General features: G+C 40.2%; 1 protein-coding gene across 4 annotated transcripts; it reads right to left on the reverse strand.

Annotated features, from left to right (window-relative positions):
- Positions 1-2,363: 2,363 nt before the first annotated feature.
- ddx31 (DEAD (Asp-Glu-Ala-Asp) box polypeptide 31) lies at positions 2,364-25,447 on the reverse strand. 4 transcript variants are annotated; one of them, XM_088335654.1, is made up of 21 exons: positions 24,793-25,291; positions 23,741-23,817; positions 22,390-22,485; positions 20,453-20,550; positions 18,607-18,682; positions 18,252-18,295; positions 17,059-17,129; positions 16,389-16,498; positions 16,266-16,307; positions 14,546-14,610; positions 14,336-14,455; positions 14,144-14,250; positions 11,884-12,092; positions 11,704-11,826; positions 11,060-11,119; positions 10,938-10,988; positions 10,737-10,876; positions 9,588-9,672; positions 9,405-9,516; positions 6,555-6,717; positions 2,364-5,384 (listed from the first exon to the last, which is right to left on the reverse strand). In XM_088335654.1, the coding sequence occupies exons 1-21, from the start codon at positions 24,920-24,922 to the stop codon at positions 5,243-5,245; spliced, it is 2,121 nt and encodes a 706-aa protein (XP_088191780.1). In that variant the 5' UTR covers positions 24,923-25,291; the 3' UTR covers positions 2,364-5,242. The 4 variants fall into 4 exon arrangements, with proteins under 4 accessions (XP_088191780.1, XP_088191781.1, XP_088191778.1 ...); XM_088335655.1 differs by lacking the exon at positions 24,793-25,291 and adding an exon at positions 25,333-25,447 and having other exon boundaries at positions 11,704-12,092; XM_088335652.1 differs by having other exon boundaries at positions 11,704-12,092; positions 24,793-25,294.
- Between the last annotated feature and the right edge of the window lie 175 nt (positions 25,448-25,622).

Below are 25,622 nucleotides of genomic sequence, written 5' to 3' on the forward strand. Positions count from 1 at the left end.
TACAGCTTAAGAAAACTCAAAAATCCTATCTCAAAATATTAGAATATCATGAAAAAGTATACAAGTAGGCTATTCAACTAATCACCTGAATCATCTAATTAACTCGAAACACCTTGCGAGGGTTTCCTAAACCTTAAAAACACTCAGCTTGGTTCAGTAAACTAAATCACAAGTATGGGGAAGACTGCTGTCCAGAGGACCATCATTGATACCCTCCATCAGGAGGGTAAGACACCCAAGGAAAATTCTCAAAGAGCAGGCTGTTCACAGAGTGCAGTTTCAAAGCATATCCACAAAAAGTCTGTTGGAAGGGAAAAATGTGGCCGGAAACGCTGCACAACCAAGAGAGATGACCGCAGCCTTAACAAAATTGTGACGAAGAGCCGCTTCCAGAATTTGGGGGAGCTTCAAAGACAGTGGGCTGAAGCTGGAGTCCAGGTATCAAAAGCCACAGTTCACAGACGTGTCCGGGAAATGGGCTACAATAGCCGTATTCCCATGGTCAAGCCACTTCTGAACTCAAGACAACGGAAGAAGCGTCTGACTTGGGCTATGGAGAAGAAGCACTGGACAGTTGCAGAGTGGTCCAAAGTCCTCTTTTCAGACGAAAGCAAGTTTTGAATTTCATTTGGGAGTCAAGGCGCCAGAGTCTGGAGAAAGGCTGGAGAGGAGCAAAATCCAAGTTGCTTGAAATCCAGTGTGAAGTTCCCACAGTCAGCAATGGTTTGGGGAGCCATGTCAGCTGCTGGTGTTGGTCCACTGTGTTTCATCAAGTCCAGAGTAAATGCAACTGTGTACCAAGAGATTTTAGAGCACTACATGCTTCCATCTGCTGAAAAGCTCTATGGAGATGAGGATTTTATTTTCCAGCATGATCTGACACCTGCCCACAGTGCCAAAACCACCAGTAACTGGTGCACTGACCATGGCATCACTGTCCTTGATTGGCCTGCTAATTCCCCTGACCTGAACCCCATCGAGAATTTGTGGGGTATAGTTAAGAAGAAGATGAAAGACACCAGACCTACAAATGCAAATGAGCTGAAGGCCGCTATCGAAGCATCCTGGGCATCAATAACACCTCAGCAATGCCACAGGCTGATTGCCTCCATGCCACGCCGGATTGATGCAGTAATCCGTGCAAAAGGATTCCCAACCAAGTACTGAGTGCATCAATGGACATTTTCAAATGTTTGATTTAGTTTTGCTGTTATAAAATTATTTTTTTACTTGGTCTGAGGAAGTATTCTAATATTTTGAGATAGGATTTTTGAGTTTTTTTCAGCTGTAAGCCAAAATCAGCAATATTCAAATAATAAAAGGCTTGAAATAGTTCAGTTGATGTGTAATGAATCCAGAATGTATGACATTTTTGTTTTTTTAATTGCATTACAGAAAATAAAGAACTTTATCACAATATTCTAATTTTCTGAGACAGTCCAGTATATATATTCACCGGCCACTTTATTAGTAGGTACACCATGCAGGCAACGGGTTGGACTCCCTTCAGAACTGCCTCAATTCTTCGTGGCATGGATTCAACAAGGGGCTAGAAACATTCTTCAGAGAGTTTGGTCCGTATTGACATGATGGCATCACACAGTTGGCGCAGATTTGTCGGCTGCACATCCCTGACGCAAATCTCCCGTTCCACCACATCCCAAAGATGCTCCATTGGATTGAGATCTGGGGACTGTGGAGGCCATTCGAGTGGGGTGAACTCATTGTCACGTTCAAGAAAGCAGTCTGAGATGATTTCAGCTTCATGAGATGGCACATTATCCTGCTGAAAGTGGGCCTCGGAAGTTGGGAACATTGTGGCCATAAAGGGATGGACATGGCCAGCAGCAATACTCAGCTAGGCTGTGGCATTGCAACGATGCTCAATTGGTAACTAGGGGCCAAAAGAGTGCAAAGAAAATATTCCCCACACCATTACACCACCAGCCTGAACCGTTGATACAAGACAGGATGGATCCATGCGTTCATGTTATTGAATCCAAATTTTGTCCCTACTACTGTTGCAGCAGAAATCGAGACTCATCAGACCATGTGATATGTTTTCAATCTTGATCAAATTGTCGCCGGTTTCCAGTTCTTAGATGAAAGGAGTGGCACCCGGCAGGATCTTCTGCTGCTGTACCCATCTGCCTCAAATTTCGACGTTCAGAGATGCTCTTTAGTCTACTCTGGCCATTCTCCTCTGACCTCTAACATCAACAACTCATTTCCAGCTATTGAACTGCCACTCACTGGATTTTTTCCCAGCCCATTCTCCGTAAACCCTAAAGATAGTTGCTCGTGAAAATTGAAAGTCTTCAATGCTTCTGGTGGTGTGGAGGAAAACCACCGCAGAGTCAAAATGCGGCTGGGACGTTTACTTTTAATTCCTTGTGAAACCACAAGAAACACATTTTTGACAAAACAAAAGTAAAGCCTTTGATTCATAAAAAGTAAACAAAACTAAACACCCAATGTTCTAAACATAACACCCCAAAACGTGTCAACATCGCTTAACAGCATACATTAATAACATCAATCACACATACACTTAAGCATGTTAAAATAATACATAACATAGACAACAAATGAATAGGTGAAACCAAAAGAAACTGATGTGAAAATGGCGCCACTGGACGACGAAGGCGAACTACTATAAACATTAATATCACATGTACTGAAAACTTTTGAGCTCTACCATAAAGCGTATTACGCCGAAATGGACGGCCAAATCATCAATGGATAAAATGAGAGACGACTGAAGTCAGGCAGAGTGGACTATTTGTTTAGATGTGTGAATATCTCTGGGAGGGACTATATCGCTCACTAGCTAGCGTTGCTAGCTCTTCCCAGTCTCTCTAAATGGCGCTTTTTGTGCTTTCCGACAAGATGAGCCACCTCATCCGACAGCTGCACAATATTCCTTTGACTAGTTATTGCCAATATTATAGTTTTTTGTTGTTGTCATCATCCAGTTTCCAACGGGCTACTATCGTCCGTCATGGTGTAGTCACGTGGTTCGGTAACGTGTATGCAAAGCGTAAAAAAAAAAAAAAGTAACATTTTATATATATTACATTTCACAAGGGGCAGCACGGCAGCGCAGTGGTTAGCGCTTGTGCAGCACAGTTCATGTCATGGGAACCTGTCATGGGTTCAAATCCAGCTCCAGACTTCCTGTGCGGAGTTTGTATGTTCTCCTCGTGCTTGCGTGGGTTTCCTCCGGGCACTCCGGTTTCCTCCCACGTTCCAAAAACATGCATTTCAGGTGAATTGGCCGGTCCAAATTGTCCCTAGGTGTGAATGAGCGAGTGAGTTGTCAGTTCTCGTGTGCAACCAGTTCAGGGTGTCCCCTGCCCACTGCCTGGAGATGGCTGGGATGGGCTCCAGCCCCTCCGCGACCCTAATGAGGATAAGCGGTACGGCTAATGAGATGAGACATTTCACAAGTTCAAAAGTGTAAAAAAAAATATATGGTGAGCCATTTATTGTAGTTAAAAAATGCAAAATTGGAGACAAGCAGTCTCTAAATTAACGCATCCCAAAAGAACAAAATATATACTTCATGAATACAATGAATGAAAATTATAATTCATACATTTTAAAATATTTTTCACCCCTTTACTGGTATTAAAAGAATTAAAAATCTGGTCGGTCATTTCTTGTCATTAAAAAAGTACAGTCCTAACACATGGCCAAAATAAGAAAAATATTTTAAAATACAGGTGGCTGTCCAGAATTCGATCCATCTAATCCCAATTATAAATATTTCACATTTTCTACAAGCTTTCAGATGTATTCAATGAAAACATAAATTTGCTCAAAATTTAGAATAATCCTTTTTTATTATAAAAATGCTGCAAAGATTTCCATTTCCAAAATTGTGGGAGAGACAAAGAGTTAACTAGGCAAACAAACTAGGTTCTTGTTGATCATTTTGCTCCTCCTTCTCAATGTGTGGAGCTGCCATTAGTTTGGAGCCTCACATATTTGGATTTTGAAGCTTTCCAGGCGATCCGTGTACCATATTTTCACACCCATTAGGCGTACTGTTTTAAAGGGCGCACTCCCCTTGGTTCTTATTTTTTTTGACGGCATATATAGCTCACTGGCCTATTAGAGGTCTCACGCGACCGCCTTTAATACCACAAGTGAGCGTATCAAAGGGAAAAAGTACCAGGAACAAAACAGAGTTTGATTGCGGTTAGTTAAGTATTTATCATAAAATAAAAAATCAGAATACAACTGAATTGTAAAACAAAAAAAATACCAAACAGTTTGGTATTCACATTTTTACATAAAGCCCTCCAACTCTTCATCCTACGTCTCGGACATTAAAAGCTGCGCCAAAGCTTCATTTTTCCAAATCACTTTCCGTGCCGTGTGGCCCTCCCCCATCCGTTTATTCAAGTAGAATACAACTTAATCATGTGTTGAGTCTCGTTTGATGACAAGAAATCAGAAACGCTCGTCTCCTGTTTTATCTGTTGATAGACAGTTAATTTCAGCGTGATCAAGCTTTATGGTAGAGCATATACCATTTTCTATACTAGTGATATTGGGAAGAAAAGGCAAAATAAACATGCTACTTGCACAAATGTGCATTACTGTTCTATTGCATTCACAACAAATGCGAGACTAATTATTTTTGTGACATTTTCGCTATTACATTCCTAAAAAGTGAGATATTAAGAGGTTTTATGGTTTGTGACATTGCGCAAGTGATGTGTACACACTCTAGCCAGGGGGGGACAATTTTCAGCACAACACTGGTTGACACCAAAGTCTAGCAGTTGAAGCTCCTTCATCATCTCCGGGATGATAGCAGGAACTGAGTTCATTTGCCTCAATATTTCTTCTCATATTGGCTGTCACATGGCCACGCATGAAGTCACAAATCAAGAGCGACGTCGCGGCATGAAAAAAAACAAAACATAACACCTGGTCTTCTGACATAAACGTCCCTTTTCATCATGCCTTCGTCCATCCAGCCCTTTTCATTTGCTCGTTAGTATATGATAGAGGCGACGCCCACTATTCAAACATTTTGGCAGCGACGCCCACATTTCAAAATTTCGCGGGGAATCCCACACTAGTCCTCTGTAACATCCGCCAAAAAAGCCCGCTGTGTGATAGGGCGCGGCTCACATTTCGAATTGAATCAGAAACTTTTGGGTGTGAAAATACGGTAGTTCTGCTCGTCTGAGCCTCCCCTTAGGACCCTTGAAGCTTCTTGCTGGTTTCAGTGGAGGGATGCCGCTTCGTTCTCCACCCACAGTCTTTTCCTCCAGCCCTTTTTCTTGGCCACAACAGGGAGCCCGGAGGAAAACTCGTCAGCTGGTCCTTTCTCGGCCTTGTTGCTTTTTTTCTGCTTCTGGCTCGACCTGAGGGGCAACAAGTGGCATAGGTTTCTATCCCCCGCTATATGTCAATTTCACTTTGCAATTCCCACCTTAGAACCGATTAATAAATCAATAGATAGTAATAATGTGAAATACATAGACCGCTCACTACATCGCACTTCAGTTATCACTGGTTTGCTCCTTTGCGGGAAAAAAACAACGATTAAAAAAGATCCGGAAAAAAAAAAACCAAAAAGATAGGATAAAAGGATAAAAAGAAAACAGATGTTTCCCACACTATTGAGGAACGTTTCAGGAAGCCAAGATTAAAGCTGATTGTTTTTTTAAGTGAAAAACCAAACAAAAAAACCGAGTGCTTCCCATGGACAGCACCGCTTTCAATAACTCACTGACTGTTTACAGACAGCCTAGATTCATGCCTATTCGCCAGCACCCCTTGATTTGAGTTCTCCAGTGGCGATTGGCCGGTTCATATCATCGCGTTTTTACAAGCTTTTATAATGTATAGTGAGCAGACACCTGCTCTGCGTTCTTCATTTCACTGAGAAGAATTTGTGCCACCGTCAATTTCTGTGCTTCACTTTTTTGGGGACAATATGGGCGTCTTGACCCCATTGGTTACATCAATCTTACATGTTTTCCGCAGAAGTTCATACTGGGTTGACAGATAATGCATCTCTGGCTTTCTCTCAGTCAGCAGAGCTTTGATCAAGTAGTCAAACAGTTAACACAGTCCCTTTTAATTATAAATGAGCTATTTTGAAAAAATTATATCCAACCATATATTCACAGCTGTATCTTTGTTTGGCCATGCTCAACATGTGCAAATAAACTTTACTAGTCTTTTTCTTTGGTCTGAAATTACCATTTGAAGGGCATTAACACCATCTACTGTTTAAGAGTATAATTTACCCTCATTTGCTTTTTTTTCTCCTAAGCATTATTTTAACAAGGCAAAGGTTTAGGAAAACGGGTTTACCACCCACTTTTGGGTCATGATTCACCAGTTGAGAAACTGCTTTAGGCCATATGCATGATTCAAAAAAAAAAATTAAATAACCTTGGCTTGTGCCAACATTTCTTTATTTGGCTCTCCATTTATATGACCTTTGTAATAGACCATTTTTTTCTCTCAAAATTCCTATGTGCAACACGTGTCCTTGCTCTTATTCTTTGTTGGCGTGGATTCACCTGTCTGCAGCATTACGTGGCACGGCATGGCCAGAGAGGTGTCGTGGGGCGTCCCTCAGCCCAAAACCCTTTGCGGCGTGTCCGAGATGGAGGGCGCGGATGTGGAAAATGTGCTTGAGGTGTGCCGGGTAGCTAGCGTACGATCTCAGGAACGAGCTCAGCGCTGTACATGAAAAACAAGAGGTAAGATCTTAATAAAAGACCATTGTTTTACATTAGGCACAGAACATGGAGTGTTCCTCCCCACAATCATGGAAATTATTTCAAACGCAAGGGGACTCGAGAAATTTAGTCCCACAGATTTGTGTCATTACCTCAACAGCTGTGACGTAACCGAACAAAGACAAGACTCTTACAATGGCGCCTCTCATTGATATAACCACACCCACCGCAATTGTAGTGAACAGTGATTACACACCACTCATTTCTGCTTCGAGATATTGGAACTTTGCTTACCGTTTCGCTGGAAACCTATAACAGTCTTATCTGAGTTGTGTGCTTTGATGTCCAAAAGCTGCGCGAGGTAGGTTTACCTGCTGTGGTTACAGTGTGCGTTCCTTTTTTGCCTTTGCCATTGTTTAGGTAGGGAATTGTGGCTTTCCTTTGTGTTCCTAGTTGTGTCCCCGGCAGTGTTGGGGCGGCCAAAGGTTTCCAGTTTTGTTTGGTCTAGGTTAGCCCCGTTAGAAGTCGGCCAACCTACCTTGTCCATTGGTATATTACTGGCTAGGTCCGCGTCTGTTGCCGCATCTGTATTTCTTTGTTGGTTCCCCGGGTGGACTGGATGCTTACTGCATGTTTTTGGTCGACAAGCCTCACGCATTTCCACCAATCGGTCCCGGTTAGCCCTATTTAGCAGCAGGCTAGCCTGCCGTGTCCAAACTGGGTTAGCCCGAACTAGCTTTCTGTGTGTAATTGTTTCCAGTTCACCCCATTTTGGCAGCTTGCCATTTGTTGTACCATTGCTGCACATACCTTGGACACAACGCCTAGGCATTCTCCACAAAAAATACCAAAACTTGGCTCAAAACACTCTGACTAATAAAGACGTAAACCAATATGGTGACTGCCGTGCGAGGGTGCCAGTGTTCCTATGACGACGTCATAGATCAGGAAGTCACAGACAAGACAGGCTGTCTTCAAAATGCATCATCTCGGAAAATAATTGGAATATACAGAGGTCATACTGTATTTAGAGATATTATGCAGAAAACATGTACTGTCTCGTATTTTGCATGCTTTGGAATTTGGGTATCCCTATAAGCCGAAGCCCGACCCGAATTTTGGTTGAGGTCGGGCCTATGCGGTGTTCCCTCTAAGCTGCGCGCATGCGTTATTGCACACTGCTCGCACATTCTCAGCGCACAAGAAAATCTAGCCAGCGCACAAAAATGAGGGCTCAAAATTACTTATTAAGAAGCGACTTAAGTCAAAGTTACAGTGCATGAAGGTAAAAATACACAGGTTCCCCTGACGTTGTGTCCTAAATGCGGTATTTTGAAGTCGAACGAAGTTGAGTAAAGTTAGTAGAGTATGTCGAGAACCGGCTTCTTCGGCTCGGCTCACTAAAAGGAACCAGCTCTTTTGGGTCCTAAACGGCTCTTGAGGTTATTTTTGCTTCTTTAATCCCAACATGACCAACTATTAAGTAAAATTATGCACAAAATGACTTAAAGGAAGGGGGGAAAAAAATAACAAAATGAACAAGTAGTAAAAAGCTGAGAAAAAAAGAAACAAAAGGAAGAGAAAAAAAAGAAGGAATTTTTTTTAAAAAGCCAGAAAAAAAGAAAAGAAAGAAATGTAGGAAAAAAAGTTAATAGAGAACAAATAGAAAAAAGCAACAGCTCGGAAAAAATAAACACAATGAGATTTTTTTTTAAAGGAATGAAAAAAAAAAAGTAGAAAAAAAAACACAGAAAAAAGAATAAAAAGTTTGTGTTTCATTCAAATAATTTCCAATGATATCAAGTGAATCTTGTAGCCAACATTGTACTTCCACTAAAAAAATGTGATTAAGTACAGTTCTGTATCTTACAACCGACTAAATAAGCCCCCAAAAATGTTAATATTATGTGACAAAATATATCAGGAAATAAAAAGAAATGGATATCTTGTCAAAGAATTGTAAGAACAAACGACAACTTTGTGTTCTGTAACAGTTGTAGTAGAAATATTTTATTTTTTTACTCAAGGGATTTTAGATTGCATTGTTTACACTATTTTCACTTTCTGCCTTAATTTTTTGGGAATTCAAAATGTTAATAAAAACGTATACTAAAACAATGTGTGGATACTAAAACAAATGTATTGAATACAGAAAAATACATGTTTTTTTAAAATATCTCTCCGCTTTAAGTCTTTGCCAACCACACAGATGCATAGCCTTTTAGGAGGGTCTTTCTTGTAACTCGAAATTGATCAAATGGGCTACAGAATTGCATCTCCAATTCTATTTTTCCCAAGGTCCACCTAGCTACTGTGATCCAGGTTCTTTACTATTTACATTTGATTATTTAATCTTTTTAGTACTGGTGTTCTCATTTCATAGGCTTTTTCTGCGTACTCTATCAGGGTTATCGTAGCTTCTAATTTTTCATTCTTTTTTATACAATGTTACTTCTATTTTTACTTATAGAGTTATTTATTGGTGTTTCATGTCTCTTGCATTTGTATAGAAAGCCTAACTAGAGAACACCAGTAATATAAATAAAATATTAAATTTGGGGTTTGGTTGGGGCTCTTTCCTGCAAATCAAGTAAACTGGCTTTAATACTCATGGGCCTGGGTCAGGCTACATTTTTTTAGGCCCCATCTTAAGAGTCAAGTGACAAGGACATAGGCAGGGCTTCTCACCTTTTTTGGCAGTGTGCAGCATGGTGGCGTCTGCGTGGACAAAATTCTCAAAAAGTGTCTGAAGGACCGTAGCACGCTCCCGCACTTCCTGCTCCAGAGCCCTTCGACTCGTCTGACAGTCACACATTCAAAAAATAAGTCTTGGTTTTTGTCCCCAAACCTGACTGTGTTTGTGCACAGTACCTGGCTGTGGTACTTGCCCCGTCCCTTGTAGGTGTCATTCTTCATCAGATGGGAAAGGACATCAGTAAGCTTCATTTCTTCCAGGCTGAAAGCAGATTAAAGCGATCAGGAATATTTCCAATTCTTGAATGAATTGCAATCGTGATGTAAACGAATATAAATTGATTCATCTATGTCCACATTTTGATCATGTAAATATGTCAAATAAAAACAACCTGAAACTTAACTAAATTGATCGTCATTGCAACTGCTTTTTTACAATCAGTGGTTGGAAATTGAAGATTTACGCCCTGCCATAAGGCACAGTAATATGTATGCAGGACACATTATTTTTGAATAACTCATTGTAGTAAAAGTACACTAGAATGCTCAATCATTGATTGGATTTATGTCACAAATTCAATTTTCATCATTTCTGCATTGCCTTAATAATAATAGTCCTAATATAATAACAATTTTAGGTATTAGTGGATTTTTTTTATTGAAACCTCTAAAATATGTTGTTCCCAGTAATCATTGTTAATAAACATGCTAAAACTCTTTCACAGTAATAATGGTGTACAAGCTTTTTAATCACATTAGTAGTAACGGCTGACTTAAGCATACAATGTTCCCCCTATTACTTTCCCCCCGTTACTGCTATGCACTGTAACGGGACACACACAAAAATGGACAGGGTCAATGTGAGATTTAAATTTTGGGTTTCTACACATGTATTGGTATTTATTATCAAAGTATTAAGTATTAATTTGCTGTAATGTTCAAAAAAGTTCTTACCATTTCAATGTATTACTGAGAAATGCTACCCTAATATTTTGCATGGTCCATAATTGATACATAATCCTTGTGATAGTACACATTTCATAGTACCCTGTTTAAGTGTAGTGACACTTAGGGGGCGATGACACTTCACTGGACAATGACATACACACTAAATCAGCTGGCATTATTCAAAAGAAGAAATGCAATGGCGGAGTGAAAGCACCAGAGAGCAGTGTCATTTTTAAGCAGACTTGGTGTGAAACATGGCAACAATTTTAAGCATTTACAAGCACTTTACCCCAAATTCAAGGACTATTCAATCCTTGAAAACACAACATTAAAATTAAAGCAATTTCAAGGATGCCATTAAAAATGCTGCAGCCCCACCTGATGTTAGCACGGGCCATCTCCCCGACAAATTCAGACTCTGCAGGCGTAAGAAAGAGGAGGTTGCTGCCCGCGAAGCCAATTCGCGCTGTGCGTCCCGCCCGGTGCACGTACTCTGTCACACTACGTGGAGGCGTGTACTGCACACAAAAAGGTGTGTCAACTGAGTTTAGGTCACATTTGCTAAGAAACACGCCTCACCTGTATTACCCACGTGACCTGCGGCAGGTGCAGACCCCGGGCAGCCACATCCTGAATCATCATCAAAGTCGTTAAGTGAGCAAGTGCAGCAATCGCTGGCCATTGTGTCAAGTGGTACTGACCGTGCATAGCAAAACTCCACGGTCGGAGGACGAGAATGTGTGGAACACCTCAGAGCGCTCCTGGAACAAGTGACAATGATATAAAAATAATAACATACAAAAACGAGGTATAACAAAACAACTAGCACCGAATTCTAGTGGAAATGAATTCAAATATTTTTGGGGTTTTTGATCATTAAGAAATCTGTTTTTAATATTTGACACCTACAAACGACACTGCATAAGATGCTAGTTCGATTTTTTTTGACTATTTTATCCCTCTGTTGTTCATTAGTTTGACAATTATGCACCGTTTACATCAGGAGTAGACGAACTACAGCACAAGACCCGCAATTTGGAAATTATCAACACAGGCCTGGAGCGGCCTCTTGCGGTTTAGTGTAAATATGTGAAACTTTTACCCAGTAAAAATGTGTCAATAATTTCAGACATGAGTCTCAACGGCGTATAATTCGCAACCCAAACGAGCCTGAAAAATACCGTAATTAAGAGCACTGGCCTATAGTGACAAGTAAACAGTGCATAATTGTCAAAATATTGAAAAACTGAGGTCTAATAATCAAAATAAACTGGCATGCTACGCAATATCTTTGCAGGTGACGGATATCAAATTGTAATGAACGATTCACCGGCGCACACCTCACCTCCTGACGCATTTTGCCGTGAAGACGCAGGAAGCTGAGCTGGGGTGCCAGCACGCACCCTAGCAGCCGCTGCAGGAATTCAGCTTCTTCACAACACGACACAAACACCATCGCCTTCTCAACCTGGCATATAGGAAAATCCATAAGGGGGGAAAGGAGGCTCTTTCTCGGACGTCTTACCTGGCAGAAGTGCAGGAGGAAGGTGGCCAGACAGACCAGTCGCACTTTGCTGGGAACCAGCAACACTAGGTGGCGCAGGCTCGGTGGGAGAGTGAAGCTTTCTGAGCCATCTGAGTGGGCCGGGGCAAAAGTTTGGTCTGGCTGTGCGATCTCACAAGGCTGGACGCTGACTGGATCCTTCAAACAAATTTCAGCCAGACGGGCCACACCTAAAACAGACAAACACACACACACACAAAAAAAATCATACCCCATGTAACCGCTCATTGATCGGCTGGCGCCACATTGAAGGTAGCAGACAGAAGAACCTAACACAAATTTCTCAGAACAGCCCAGAAAATCATGGGCTGCTCTTGCCCAGTTTAAAAGACAATAAAAGGACTTCTCTCACCCTGGAAAAACAAAGGCTAAAAGGCTTTGGGACAATTTCTTCCCCAGGGCCATCACGACCGTAAATAAGGATAAAAAAATAGGGAAAAACATGTCTCTTCTATGTATAGAAACAATTTAATCCCTATTTTTTATTTTCTTTATTTTGGAAATATATCATTGCTAATGTTCTTGCACCATTTTCTTTGCACTTTTTTATAATACACATACAATTTACTTACTAAAATTACTACCTTGTAAATATTTACCAAACATCCAAACAACATTTTTAAATTCATATAGAATTGGCAGCAGTTTATTCCTGTACTTTTCAAGCTTTGTGGGCTACAATATTTTTGTTCTTTATCAATTAATGGTACAACAGCGTAATTCACAAGGGGAATCGATCCAGATATTCTTATTTTCCCCCAGTTGTCTCCTTTTAGGTTTTTTATGACATGTTTCTCCTGGAGTGCCACGTCTATTCTGGTTGTAAACAAAGTTGCTTTATTACAAAGCAATTTATAACAAACCAGAAGTTTTAATCTTAGTGATGGAAAACATATACAAAAAAGGCTCAATAATGGTTTCATAATTGTACCCCATGAATCACGAGGTACCTAAAAATTCTCACTCCTTTGATATTTCTTCTCACAGTTATAACCTTGTCAGAAACTCAAGAACATAATACAGTCGCTGCCCTATTTACGAACGAGGTTTCGGACGATGGTTCGTAAGTTGAATTTGTTCGTAAGTTGCTTCAGTGCTATATTTTGCATGTTTAAGGTTTATATAAGTATGTATAAGGCATTGTATAAGTAACCTGTAATGTTTTTTGCTAAAAAAATAAACATTTCATAAAACAATATGCTCTATACAGATACAGTTAAGTTTAACTTGAATTTGGAAAATGAGCTTCAAGAGTTGGGTGACTTCCTCCTCCGTGGTAAAAAGTGGCCGAAAAAAAGCGATACGACCATTTTCTCAACAGCATCAAGCTTCCATATTCCACTTTCATTTAAAATGAAACAGCTCGCATCTTCTTTACACCTACCATATTGAATGGATGCACGAGATATTAAACAAAAAAAAATGTCAAAGCGCGCTGGAGATACAGTATAGAATGTTTACACACGAACTAGGAAGAGGAATCCCATTTCTTCTTTTGGGTGGATGCTGGGTGACCTCTTACAGAGCCACATGCCGGTAGCGGAGGAGAGAAGCACTACAGTACTGTCCTGTACTCGGAAAAAGGTGGCCACAATACAAAATTTAACTTGAGTAATGTCCAAGTATTTTTCGATATCTGATTTTTTTTCCGCATCTACCATTTTTTTGGAAGTCAAATGGTTGTAAGTAAGTGAGCATCTGTAATATGAATAAATCTGGGTTGATAACATCGGCCGATGCTGAGTTCTAAACTCTGTACAAGTAAAAAAAGGACAAAACAAAGATATCCATATAACGAAATTGTTTTAGTCTAATTTTGTGTATGATAATGTTTAATCAGATGGTGTGATGAGAAATTGTAATTTTACATTTATTATTGAGTTTATATTAAGTTATATATTGATTTTCTTACAATGAGTATGCTGAGGTTTTTGAGTTTTTACTTGCCCCATGTAGGTTTTAGATCAGATGGTGTAATAATAGTCTGTAGTTTGCAATTGTCTGTGCAACCCTTTGAGACTCCTTGCCTGACTTGACTTCGATTATGCGATTGCTCTTTTCTTATAATACTTTGTCATAAGAAATAAGATCAGTTTTTTTGTCAGACCTTTTATTTCAGTTTTCAATGTTCTTGAAGTTGTTGACTTTGAATTAATTATAACATTGTGGTTGATGAACTGGATTGTAATTGTAATTGCAATTAAAAACGCTTATCACTCACCATGTGTGAGTGTTGCGGACAAGAGCACATTTTGCCTCTGCGGGCCAACAGAGTTCAGAGAGTTCAAGATGGCAGAGAGGTCTTTTTCAAAGCCCAAATCCAGCGTGCTGCACACAAAAAACAAGCAGGTAACAGCTATAAAATGGACTGGAATACCTTGGATGTTGGCTTTGATTGCGGTTTGTTACGTACCGGTCTGCCTCATCCAGGATCAGCCAGCGTACAGCGCTGAAACTGATGCTGAGGGTGTTCTTGATGTGATCCACCAGGCGTCCTGGAGTGGACACCAGGATATTGATGCCCTTGCGCAATCTAACAAAAGAAGATACACATCGTAAACAAAGACTGGAAAGAATGAGGTCTGCTGGGGTATACATAAAAATAATGTGATCCCGTTTGAACCTGGCCTTCTCGGACTTCCTCTTCTCCCCACCCATCAGCACTCCAGGAACGATCCAAATAAAAGGCTGCCAGGTAACAGAAGAAAAAAAAGCTCAGTTTTTGCCAGCTTTTCACAGTGACGACTAAGGCTAGGTTCACACTGCAGAGCTTAATGCTCAATTCAAATTTTTGGGTGAAATACAATGTTTTTGTGAGATTGTCTACATTTCCAACTAAATCCGACATGTAAGCGACTTGATATTCTTTTTTGAATGCCAAAACTGTCACGCATGCGCAGAACGGGATACGTGATGTCATGCCCAAAGCACTCATGTTTGCGGAAGTACTCATGGATGTTAAGAGCGGAGAGTTGTCCCTCCAAATGATAATTAAATTAAAAACCTTGCTTTCCCCCCTATTTAATACTCACCGTGTGTTGTGATTCGAATGTAAATATTGTTAACTACAACTACAGGATACTGTGTGTTTGAGAAAGAACTCGAGCGACATATTCTGAATCGAGTTGAATGCGATGAAATGTTGGCTGTTCCGCAAGTTAGAAAATAACATTTCTGCACGTACATTTTTTACTACTAGGTACCATACACACCCACAAAGCATCAAACCATCCACACAAACAAATTCACTCACAAACTGTCACGCTTCAACATCCTCATTATACTTACTGGAACTTTGGTAAATAATGTTATAACTCTTCAACCCTCAGCTACTCCTAGTGATTACCCCTAGGGCCGTCTCTTCAGGGCCGCCGAATGGCTCTCTGGCGCTTTTCCAAAAATGTTTCATTGAAATTATTGGGGAAGAAATATATTTTCCTTTATTAAGGTTCAGTAGGATAAAAAAATGACAAACTTTTTCATTGCTGTAAAATGAGTAGAATAAATATTACATTAAACTATTAGCTGCCTTTCTCCTTCTCTTGATTTCTTCTCTCTCGGGTTTCTTGTGTTGGAGCCCAGTGTAGCGCAAGCTACGCTCTTTTTAAAGGGACAGCAACAAAATTTAACTCAACCTTTTGCTACAGCCCCAATTCAAACACAGAACTCACATTAATACAATCCTAACATAGGTATTTTTTAGTAACAAAGAATCTGTTTTCATTAAGTGAATCCCGATTTTTGTCAGTAGATATTTTTATTAAGACTTAGGCACATTATTGGGTTTTGTTACGCAGGCACAAGGATTGGTGCATTGATTTTGGTATCGAAACAGAAGAAAGGCTGCTTCTGCGTTTTACCCATACACTGACTTGTGACATTTGCAGAGAAAAAAAAATGTATTGCTTAATTGCATCTCCTTATTTTTATCATGACAATGAACCATATACTGTGATTCATTAATATTCTAATCAAGTACAACTTGACAGGGTATCCTACAACAGAGTAGTCACATAAGAGGTGTAGATATATTCTCTGCATGACAGAAACCTACAGTTTCCGAACAAAAGGGCAACATCAGTCTTTGATCCTTTTCATCTACTTCTTTTGACACAATTTTTAAAAAATGTTAACCCAAGCATATCAGATAGCTTGTCTTTGTTTAATTGAAATAATTTTAAAATTTGTGCCATCACTCCATGATCTTGTGACCTCCCCCCTCCCCTCAGTGCACAATTCTGGTTATGCGCGGCAAAGGCAACAAATGCGCTGTACATGGTTGTTTTGCGGATTTGTACCAGATGCAGTGTGCATTAGACGTAAGAACGAGTGGGCGTGCTTACCTTAAGGAGCTTTTGGAAGGTGTTATAGGTCTGCTGGGCCAGCTGCGGCGCACACAACATAACAGCACGGAACATGGAATCAGTGGTGAGCGCTAACAATGGTTCACACTAGTGGCAACTCACCTCCCTGGTAGGCACAAGCACCAGCGCTAGGGGGCCGTCCGAGCGCTTGACTTTTGTCTGGAGGCCCTGCAGGCTTTGCACCAGCGGGACAGCATAGGCCAACGTTTTACCTGGCATGACCGCAAATGTTAGCGAGGTAGTGTACGACACACACGTTTAAACTAGAGGTCGACTGATCATTGGGCGGGCCGATTATTAAAAAGAAAATCAGGGAGCTATTCAACATTTTTTTTTACCTTAATAAGAGTTGCTGCTAAGCCTAATTTTATTTTCTTCATGGTAAGTTTTTGGTTTAAGTGAAAGAATAATCATGTCAGTTGTTATGATATTGACATTTATTTAATGTTTCAGGAAACCATTGAAATTTGTATGTGCCTTTATACTAGTTGCCGCTTAGCCTTATTTAATTTCCTGCACTGGTAGTTTTTGGTTTAAGAGAAACAATATTTATGTTAGTTGTGTTGAAATTTAATTGTAAAAGGTGTAAGGGAGATAGCAAAGTTTTATTTATATTATAACAAGTATTCTTTGCTTTATTAATTATTAAGAATTCTGTCAATATTTAAGCTTTTACAGCACATTAATATCGGCTCTCTGTCTCCTCTTAATACCATAATCGGTATAAGCCCTGAAAAACCCATATTGGTGCATCCCTGGTACAAACCATCACCTGAGCCAGTCTGGGACCGTACGATGACGTCTCTTCCTGAGAGGAGCGATGGGATGCTTTGCTTCTGAACACTGGTAAAAAATAAATAAATAAATAAATACTTTAAAAAAAAAAAAAAACGCATCACTTGGGTGGCTGTAGTGAGGTGTCGTTTGAGAACTTAATGATCGTATTAGCCAGCTCTTTAGGGTATACGACAGGAATAAAGAGACGCCTCCCTTTTGAGACACTTACCCCATTGCGTTTTTTTTCCTATTGAAGAGGCACATGATTGGTCAATATGAGCAGTGTCGTCTAAGTGTCTAGAGAGTGTAATCCGAAGAATGAAAAAAATAAAATTGAAATTATAAAGCAATAAATCACTCATTTGTTTGATATTGATGGCTCCAAAGTGCACTGTCAGAAAAGGCCATATCAATCCCTCAAAAAGAGGCACTTTTTAAAGGCCTTTTAGGGCTGCATAATTTTGGAAAAAAAAAAACTCAAATGTGATTTTTCGCAACTGTATTGCAATTTCGATGCGATTTTCAATTTTTCAAAAAAGTGCAATTTTGTGCTAGTTTTGTCTTTGGGAGGAACTTAAACGGACATGCAAACTCACCTTGAGATGAAGTTATTAGCGACTGAGAGTTTTGACTGTAACAAAATAACGAATATAGATCTACAAAAAAAAAAGTTGCTGTTGAATAAATGGTCCTTATTTTCATTATGGAAAAGTAAGACAAAATACTTCTTTCAGTGTAAGCTACATGCTCGCATTGAGCAACTGCAACTTCTGCAAGTTCTATGTGATAATCTGTGGTCTGTGCAGCCTAGGGTGGAGCTTATTTTTAAAGTTGCAAAAAGTCACTGTCTTACCCCTTAATTGTGTTCCATTACACAAAAGATGAAATTTGAATCATCAAATGTCACATAGTGAAATCAAAATGTGCGAAAGAATTAGCCTTTGTCTGGAGAGCGGGTTTGGCAGTTATGTTGGAAGATATCTTAAAGTATATGGGGTGGCTCTCAAAACCAAACCCTAAATATGTTTGCCGTTATGTCTCTTTGGGTCAAAAAGGTTCCTGACCCCTGGGTTAAAAAAATGAAAAGCCGCTCAGGAGGGAAATAGCCAGCACTTTTAAGTGAGCTAAGCTAAAAGAGCCGAATCTCAGGAAAAGCGCAGATTCCCATCACTGCACACTAGAACTCACCTAGTTAGTGCGGAAACCTTCAACACGTCCTCTAAAGTTGCCACCTAGGAAATCAAAACAGCTTTTTTTAGAATAAAACTTGTCGTTATTGTCATTGATGATAGTGTACAACATATTTGGACATGAGACTCTAGGATAAACTGCTCATTAAAGACGTGAACAATAAAAATAGGAATAATAAAGGTATGCAATATTTCCAAGGTAGTGGTTATAGACTGCGCCAAATTGTATGAACGTCTGAAAAGAGTGCAATGGCATCAGCAGTAACACTGAAAAATAATAAAATTGAAAAATTGTCCGCACAAGCAGAGTATTTACAGTTTATGGATTAAAGACTTAAATGAGAGTGTACTACCAGGTGAGGATGAAGGTTCAAATCCGAGAAGGATTCGGAAGTGAAAACCTCTTCGGTCAGCGGACGGACTTTGTGCCTTAACCAGAAAAAATGTAAATAAAAAAGGGAAGATAACAAAATACGTGTTTAAGTATGATTTTCTCCTTGGTGGCTTGGCAGATGCTCATCTTTGTTTTATTTCAATGTCTGACACCACAGCTTGTAGCAGCCTGGCAACACAATTTTGGCTGACACAGATATCTACTGTTACATTCAGTAACTAGATACAGATACCACCATTATGGATATCCAATTGACCTATGGCTAAGGCCCGCCCCCTCTACAGAAAGTGTCACAATAGGACACATTTGGCAGGAGGCAACTGATGCCTTTTGGGTCCACAAAGATCACATTTCCTCTCAAAATCACCAAAGGGCCTGAACTAAGCATTGGAAGGTTATATTAATGATTTAATTGTTAAGAAGGTCGAGGAAAAGCTTCAGCTTCGGGCAAAAATGTACAGGTCACAATGTAAACGTGAAAAACCGCATTTCGTCATCATCACCATCTTAACACAATAGAGGATCAGCATGGTTTACTTTCAACTAATTGACCTTACTTGACGCGAGTCTTAAAATAGGCTTTCTTATAGCTACTAGATTTGATTAAGCTAAACCAGTGGTCTCCAATGTGGTTAGGAACAGTTGATGTGCCCTGTCCCAAAGATAGCTCTCCAGTGCTGGTTTATTGTGATTTTCAAATTAAAAAATTTTTTTTGTGCTTGGCTGAGTTTTTAATAATCTATCTGGTAATAACATAGCAAAACATATCAATAACATAATAAGTTTCTTTGGAAATTCAAATTACAAATTCCAAGCTAACGGGCTTCATTATTTATTCATCTATTTATTGATTTATTTTACAGGAAATACAAATAACAAAATTACCATTTATGGGTTATGTAAAGCAAACGAGCAAAAATTGCGCAGTTTTTTTTGCTAGTTGGCTACCTTTTTTGGTTTGTAGGTATCCATCTTCCAACCTTTTTAGCTATTTAGCTCTCAATCGAGCTATATTCACATTATTTGCACGCCATCTCGCTAACATTTGACACTTTTTGCTGGTTATCGAGCTCAATTTGGCCTCCTTTTAAGCTAGCTATCGAGCTATTTGGCTTTTAATGTTTTATCCAGCTATCTAGGACCCTTTTAGTTTTTCACCTGTATAAATTTCTAGCTAACTATGAAGCAACCTTTTTAGCAAGCCATCTAGCTAAGTTGCCATTTTAGAATTTTATACCAAACTGGGCGCCCTTTGCGCTAGTTGCAACAAAAAGTAGCTCTCAGTTTGAAGAAAGTTGGATACCCGCGATCTAAACCTAGCTAAAAGCTGAGTGTTAGCCAAGCCAGATTTTTTTCTCTGCTAAACCAGAGTTTTATGATTGGGATTACAGTGGGACCTCGCTACTTCGCGGTTCGACGTTCGCGGCTTCAGAGCTTTGCGGTCTGTAATGGTTAAAAAAAAAAAAAAAAAATTCTTACAATCTTTTTAAGACACAAAAGAAAAATAAATGTTAGAATAGTGCATTATTTTTTTTTAAATCATAATTTAACCAAAGTTTTTATCATAATGAAATCATGTGTCATCCTTTTGGTAGATATTTAATTCTAATTGTTGCATTTCTCTATCTAACCCCAATTTGAGCAGTACAATTTGCAGTGCGGTGGTTCAAAATATACACTTGGTTAATTTTAAAATATATAGTTTAAAAAAGTACATAAAAAATTGAATTTCTTTTTTTCACCAAAATAAAATATATGCAAGTGTCATTATTCTTTCAGGAGTGGCAATGTTGCCGACAACCTACTGGTGAACTTGTGGGATGTCCGGGTTGTGTTTGAAGAGCGAGGACGTCAGGACGCGTGAAGCGCCTACCGCGGCACAGCTACCTGTGCTTCGCGCCTGCTGGCAAACATCCGTAATCAGCTTCCAGCATGGCAAAAGACACAATTTGGACATACAATGCCATGAAAAAGCATTTGCCTCCTTCCTGATTTCTGTGCGTTTGTTGCGTGTGTTGAATCGAGAAATAACTTAAGATAAGTTTCAAGAAAAATACAAATCTTAAAAATTAGCCCAATTTTTTTTTAGTTGGTTTAATAATGTTTTTTTTTTTTTAATTGCATTCTCACTATAAATGAAAAAAGCAAGCAATCAAGCAAAAGAGAGATGGAACACTTTACTGCAGTGGCTTAAGTTAGTATCATGAAAATGTAAAAAATTATAGAAGCAAAAGAAAAGGGCAAACAAGGACCACTGTAGGAATGTAACCAACCCACAAATGCCAAACTATAAATAAGGATGGAACATAATTCATTTCCAACAGTTATCAAAAGAATATTCTTAAAGGGCAGGGGAGGTGTTAGTTTTCAGACAGGGGATGGTGTAATGGTAACCTGTGCAGTCCTTTGATATTTTGTTATTAAGGGCGTCACAAATAAACGTGACTTGACTTGAGTGGGCAAATTAAAACCCAGGGCCTATAGGGTTTTTATTATGACCCGCTTAACCAATAGTTTTAAAAAACTGTTTCTAAAAATATGTTCTTTAAGTGCCACTAGGCGTCCCTGCCCATAAAAATATATATATAATTTCACTGTGCCAACATTCAAGTATTTTCTTCTGCATTTGCATTGCCTCCTTATATATCTGTTTAATTCATTAAGATATTTATCAAATGAAATGCAATGTTTTTTTTAACTCGTATTATTAAAAGGCTTAAAAAATGGGCATAATGTCACGGGATGGTGTAATAATAGTCTGTGGTTTGCAATAATCTGTGGTCTGTGCAGCCCTTTGAGACTAAACATGAGTTTACTTAAATTGAAACTTTTAACAAAGAGAAGTAGGCTACAAAAACTCAGACACAATTGACTTGCCACAATCCAAAGAAATTCCAGAAGAATAGGTCTCATATTTACCAAAAAGCATCTTGATAATCACCAAGACTTTTGAAAAAACATTCTGTAAACTAAAGAAAAAAAAAAAAAAAAAAAAAAACGTTTTGGAACGTGTGCAGCCCGTTACATATGGCTTAATTATGACACAGCATTTGACAAAAAGAACATGATGTAAACGGTAAAACATGGTGGTGGCAGCGTGATGGTTACCTTCAACTAATTAATCTAAGGCAAAGCGCCCCAGACCAGGAGAATTAACTGTGGTTGACGGAATAATGAATTCTGGTGTTTACTAGAAGATCCTGAAGAATGTCCGGCTATCAGTTCGTGCCCTCAAACTCAAGCACTCTCAGGATTATGCAGCAGACAATGACCCAAAACACACCTCTGAATGGCTCAAAAGCAAAAACAAAGTGAGGGACATCGACTGGCCAAGTCAAAGTCCGGATTTAAATCCAATTGAGATGCTTTGGTGTGACCTTAAACGAGCAGTTCATACTAGAAAACCCTCAAATATGGATTGTTTGAAACAATTTTGAAGAATGGGCCAACATTCCTTCACATCTTTTAAAAAGACTAATTATAAATGTTTGGTTTCTTTTATCGCTCCCAAAGGAGGCCCAACTTGCCATTGGGTTCAGGGGGCAATTGCTTTATCACATAGTTGTTTTTTTTTTGTGCCTTAATACATGGAATCAACCTTCCAAAACTACATTTGCATTTCCTTGTGTCTCCGTGTGATCCTAAAATTGGTTTGATAATCTGAACATTGGTCAGTGATAAATACGAAAAAAAAAAAACCCACAGAAATCAGGAAGGGGAAATCAACACCCGAACAGCATACCTGCTTGCGTGGCGGAGGCGAAGAATCTTGCTGCAACCCGGACTTCTTGGCGTGCCGCTGTCGCCAAGGGAACTTCCTCTTGGTTTTGCTAACCTCCTGAGAGGCAGACCACAGCATTCACTTATCTATCCATCCATTTTTCTTCTGCTTATCCGGTCGTTCGCAGGCCAGCCAAGACACGTAGTCTCTCCAGCGAGTCCTGGGTTGTCCCCGGGGCCCCCTGCCAGTCGGACATGCCTGGAACACCTCCCTAGGGAGGCGTCCAGGAGGCAGCCTTATCAGATGCCCGAGCAACCTCATCGGGCTCCTCTCAATGCGGCAGAGCAGCGGCTATACTCTTGAACAGAATCAGTGACAAAGTGCAGCCTTGGCAGAGTACAAATCCCACTGGAAACGAATCTGACTTAGTGCCAGCAATGCGGACATAGCTCTGGCACCGGGCATACATGGATCACACAGCCCTGAAAAGTCTGTGCGCTACTCCACACTCCCAAAACACGCCCCGCAGGTCTCCCAGAGGAACATGGTCGAATGCCTTCTCCAAGTCAACAACAAAAATGTAGACCGCATAGGCAAACTCCCATGCACCCTTGAGGACCCTGCAGAGTGTCTAGAGCTGGTCCACAACATGGACGAAAATCACTTGAAACCGAGATCCGACTACCTGACGGACGCTCCCCTCCAGTAAACCCGAACAGATCTTACCAGGGAGGCTGAGAAGTGTGATTCCCCTGAAGTTGACACACACTCTCCGGTCCCCATTCTTAAAAAAGGGGGACAACCACCCAAGTCTGCCATTGCAGAGGTACTGTCCCCGATGTCCATGTGATTTTGTAGAGGCGTGTCAACTATGGCACACAATAACATCCAGAGCCCTAATGAACATCGGGCAGATCTTGTCAGCCCCTTGGGCCTTACCTCCGAGCGGCTTTTTGACCACCTCAGAGACTTCAACCCTAGAAAGCCAACTCTAGAGTCCCCAGGCTCTGCTTCAGGCTCTGTTGGTGGAATTGAGGAGGGCTTCTAAGTATTCTGCCCACCGCTTGAAAACCTCCCGGGTCAAGGTCAGAAGCACCACCTCACCACTATAAACAGTGTTGGTGGCACACCGCTTTCGCCCCCTACGACGCCAGATGGTTGACCAGAATTTACCCGAAGCCGTTCGGAAATCGCCTTCCATGGCCTCACGAAACCCGACGGCCCTCTCAAGCACATCCTCCAAGGACTCGAAGAAAGCTGAGGACTCTAAACAGCTGTTTGGTGCGTAAGCACATCCAACAGTATACCAGCTAATCAGAATAATAAAAACGGAATATATTATTATATTATTGTGTGCGTGCATATCACTCACCGGCGAAGTTGAGGGTGGATCGGAAGATATGTTGATGCACAGCTGATCTTCCGATGACGTCATCCCGATCATTTTACCTGGATCAACAGAAACTAGAAATTGAGTTTAAGGGGTGATCACTTTCACCAGAAGTTGGTGGCATCTGCTTATAAGGGGTGGGCGATACTGGGAACTTTTTTTATCCATTCAATCCAAGTAAATACATTGATTGTAGTATTGATTGATACTGATCCGATACTTTTTCCTTTGTAATGTCATGATCATTGTAGAAATAAATGCCATCTGGGAGAACTAAAATACCTTTCATTGCAAAATATTTTGAAAACAAAGTCAATATTGTGTTTCCATAGTGCAGTGTGCACATTCGCCTAACATACGAAAGGTCCTTGGTTCAAGACCGGGTGGAAACATATGTATGGGATGGGCACCACCAGGCTGTGCTTGTCCAAGTAACACCACAGTAAATAGTGCCCCTAGAAACACTAGTGATTAAGGAATCCAACCAACCAATGCAAATATAGTGTCAATTATCTTCCATTGGCTTCATTGCCATAGTGTCACTGGATTCAGAAGGTTTTGTTTAGGAACAGTACCATGTTTACATTTTGGTTGTAGCTTTTTGCTTTCCGATGTTGTTGCCACAGTAGCAGTCCACCATACATGGGATGATTAAACGAAACTCCATAATGCAGAGAAGGCATGCAGGGAAATGTTTTACACACAACGTAGAGTCTTCAAGTTGATTTCCTTAAATATGCTATCATGTGGACAGAAAAATATATATCATGCAATGAAATTGTGTTAAATCATGCTCTATGCTCTGCACTCTGAGCTAGCAAATCATTTTCTGAATCTGACAGATTCTAGGGGCTTTAAACTCATAGATCATGAACCACTCATAAAAATTGATGAGCACAAGATTCAGGGATTTGACCCGAGAAGCAAAACACCATAAATTAACCCAGGGATTGTCCTTTTCTGTAGTTAAAAACAGTCTGAATAATGATGTTCCTATTTCCCTGGTAGAGGAGGACGCAGAGATTTGGCCCTACCCCTTAGCGTGGCAGGCAGGATGCAGCAGCAGGCCAGGTAGGGAGAGTTGCAAATAGTGTACTCGTCAGTCACACATTCATGCATACAATTAGAGCGTGCGCAGGGTGGGTGAGTGAATGGCCACCACATCTATATGATGAAGCGGTGATTTGAGGGAATTATTGGTGGAGTGAAGCGTTGATCCCAGGAAAATAGTATCGATACGATGAAAGTACTTGCTTAGTACAAATATTTGAATCGATCCACCCACCCGTACTGCTTATAGACACCATGGCTATGTTTTAACTAGGAAGACAGCAACTACGGTCAAACAATGTCATTTTCGCAGTGCATATTTTTGGATTCATAATATAATGATTTTAAAGATAAGTTTTCACTGTTGATGAAAGTTCCAAGCTATACCCCATCACGGTGTACCAGAAGCAGAGCCTCGCCATCGCGAGCAAAAGCTAAGCCGCGTGCTACCTGTTCAGTCTAAATGTCCCGAGATAAAACATCAAGGTGACCCAGACACGCACAATAAAGACAAAAAAACTCACAGTGGCCAACGTGCTGGAAAAAGCGTGGCTGAGTTGTCACGTGACGAAAGGGTTCATCTCGCGTCTTGCTTTTCCTGCTTTTTCTTCTTCTACGCTGTGTTAACTACGATGGCGCCATGTACTGGTCATATTTTAGACTTCCGCTGACAATAATTTACGACGTAAATTTTCAAGATAAAAGTAAAATTTACATTAACTCTTGACTGTATTTTGTTACTTAGTTTTTGCTACGTGCATGCATGCGTTCGGCGTTGGTGGGTTGGGAAAAGGAGGGAGGGAGGATTTTATTT

This window comes from Urocampus carinirostris, chromosome 5 (genome assembly GCF_059441175.1).
Source record: "Urocampus carinirostris isolate Australia breed hairy pipefish chromosome 5, RoL_Ucar_1.0, whole genome shotgun sequence".
In the NCBI taxonomy this organism is placed as follows: Eukaryota; Metazoa; Chordata; class Actinopteri; order Syngnathiformes; family Syngnathidae; genus Urocampus; species Urocampus carinirostris.

Bases quoted from the DNA above. Each gene is read 5' to 3' on its own strand.
- ddx31 (XM_088335652.1), bottom strand. From the start codon at position 24,922: ATGTGGTGGCCATTCACTCACCCACCCTGCGCACGCTCTAATTGTATG. The intron at 11,120-11,703 runs GTGAGGTGTGCG...CACTTGTTCCAG, and splicing joins ACGGCAAAATGCGTCAGGAG to GAGCGCTCTGAGGTGTTCCA. The intron at 10,989-11,059 runs GTCAGTACCACT...ATGATGATTCAG, and splicing joins GTGGAGTTTTGCTATGCACG to GATGTGGCTGCCCGGGGTCT.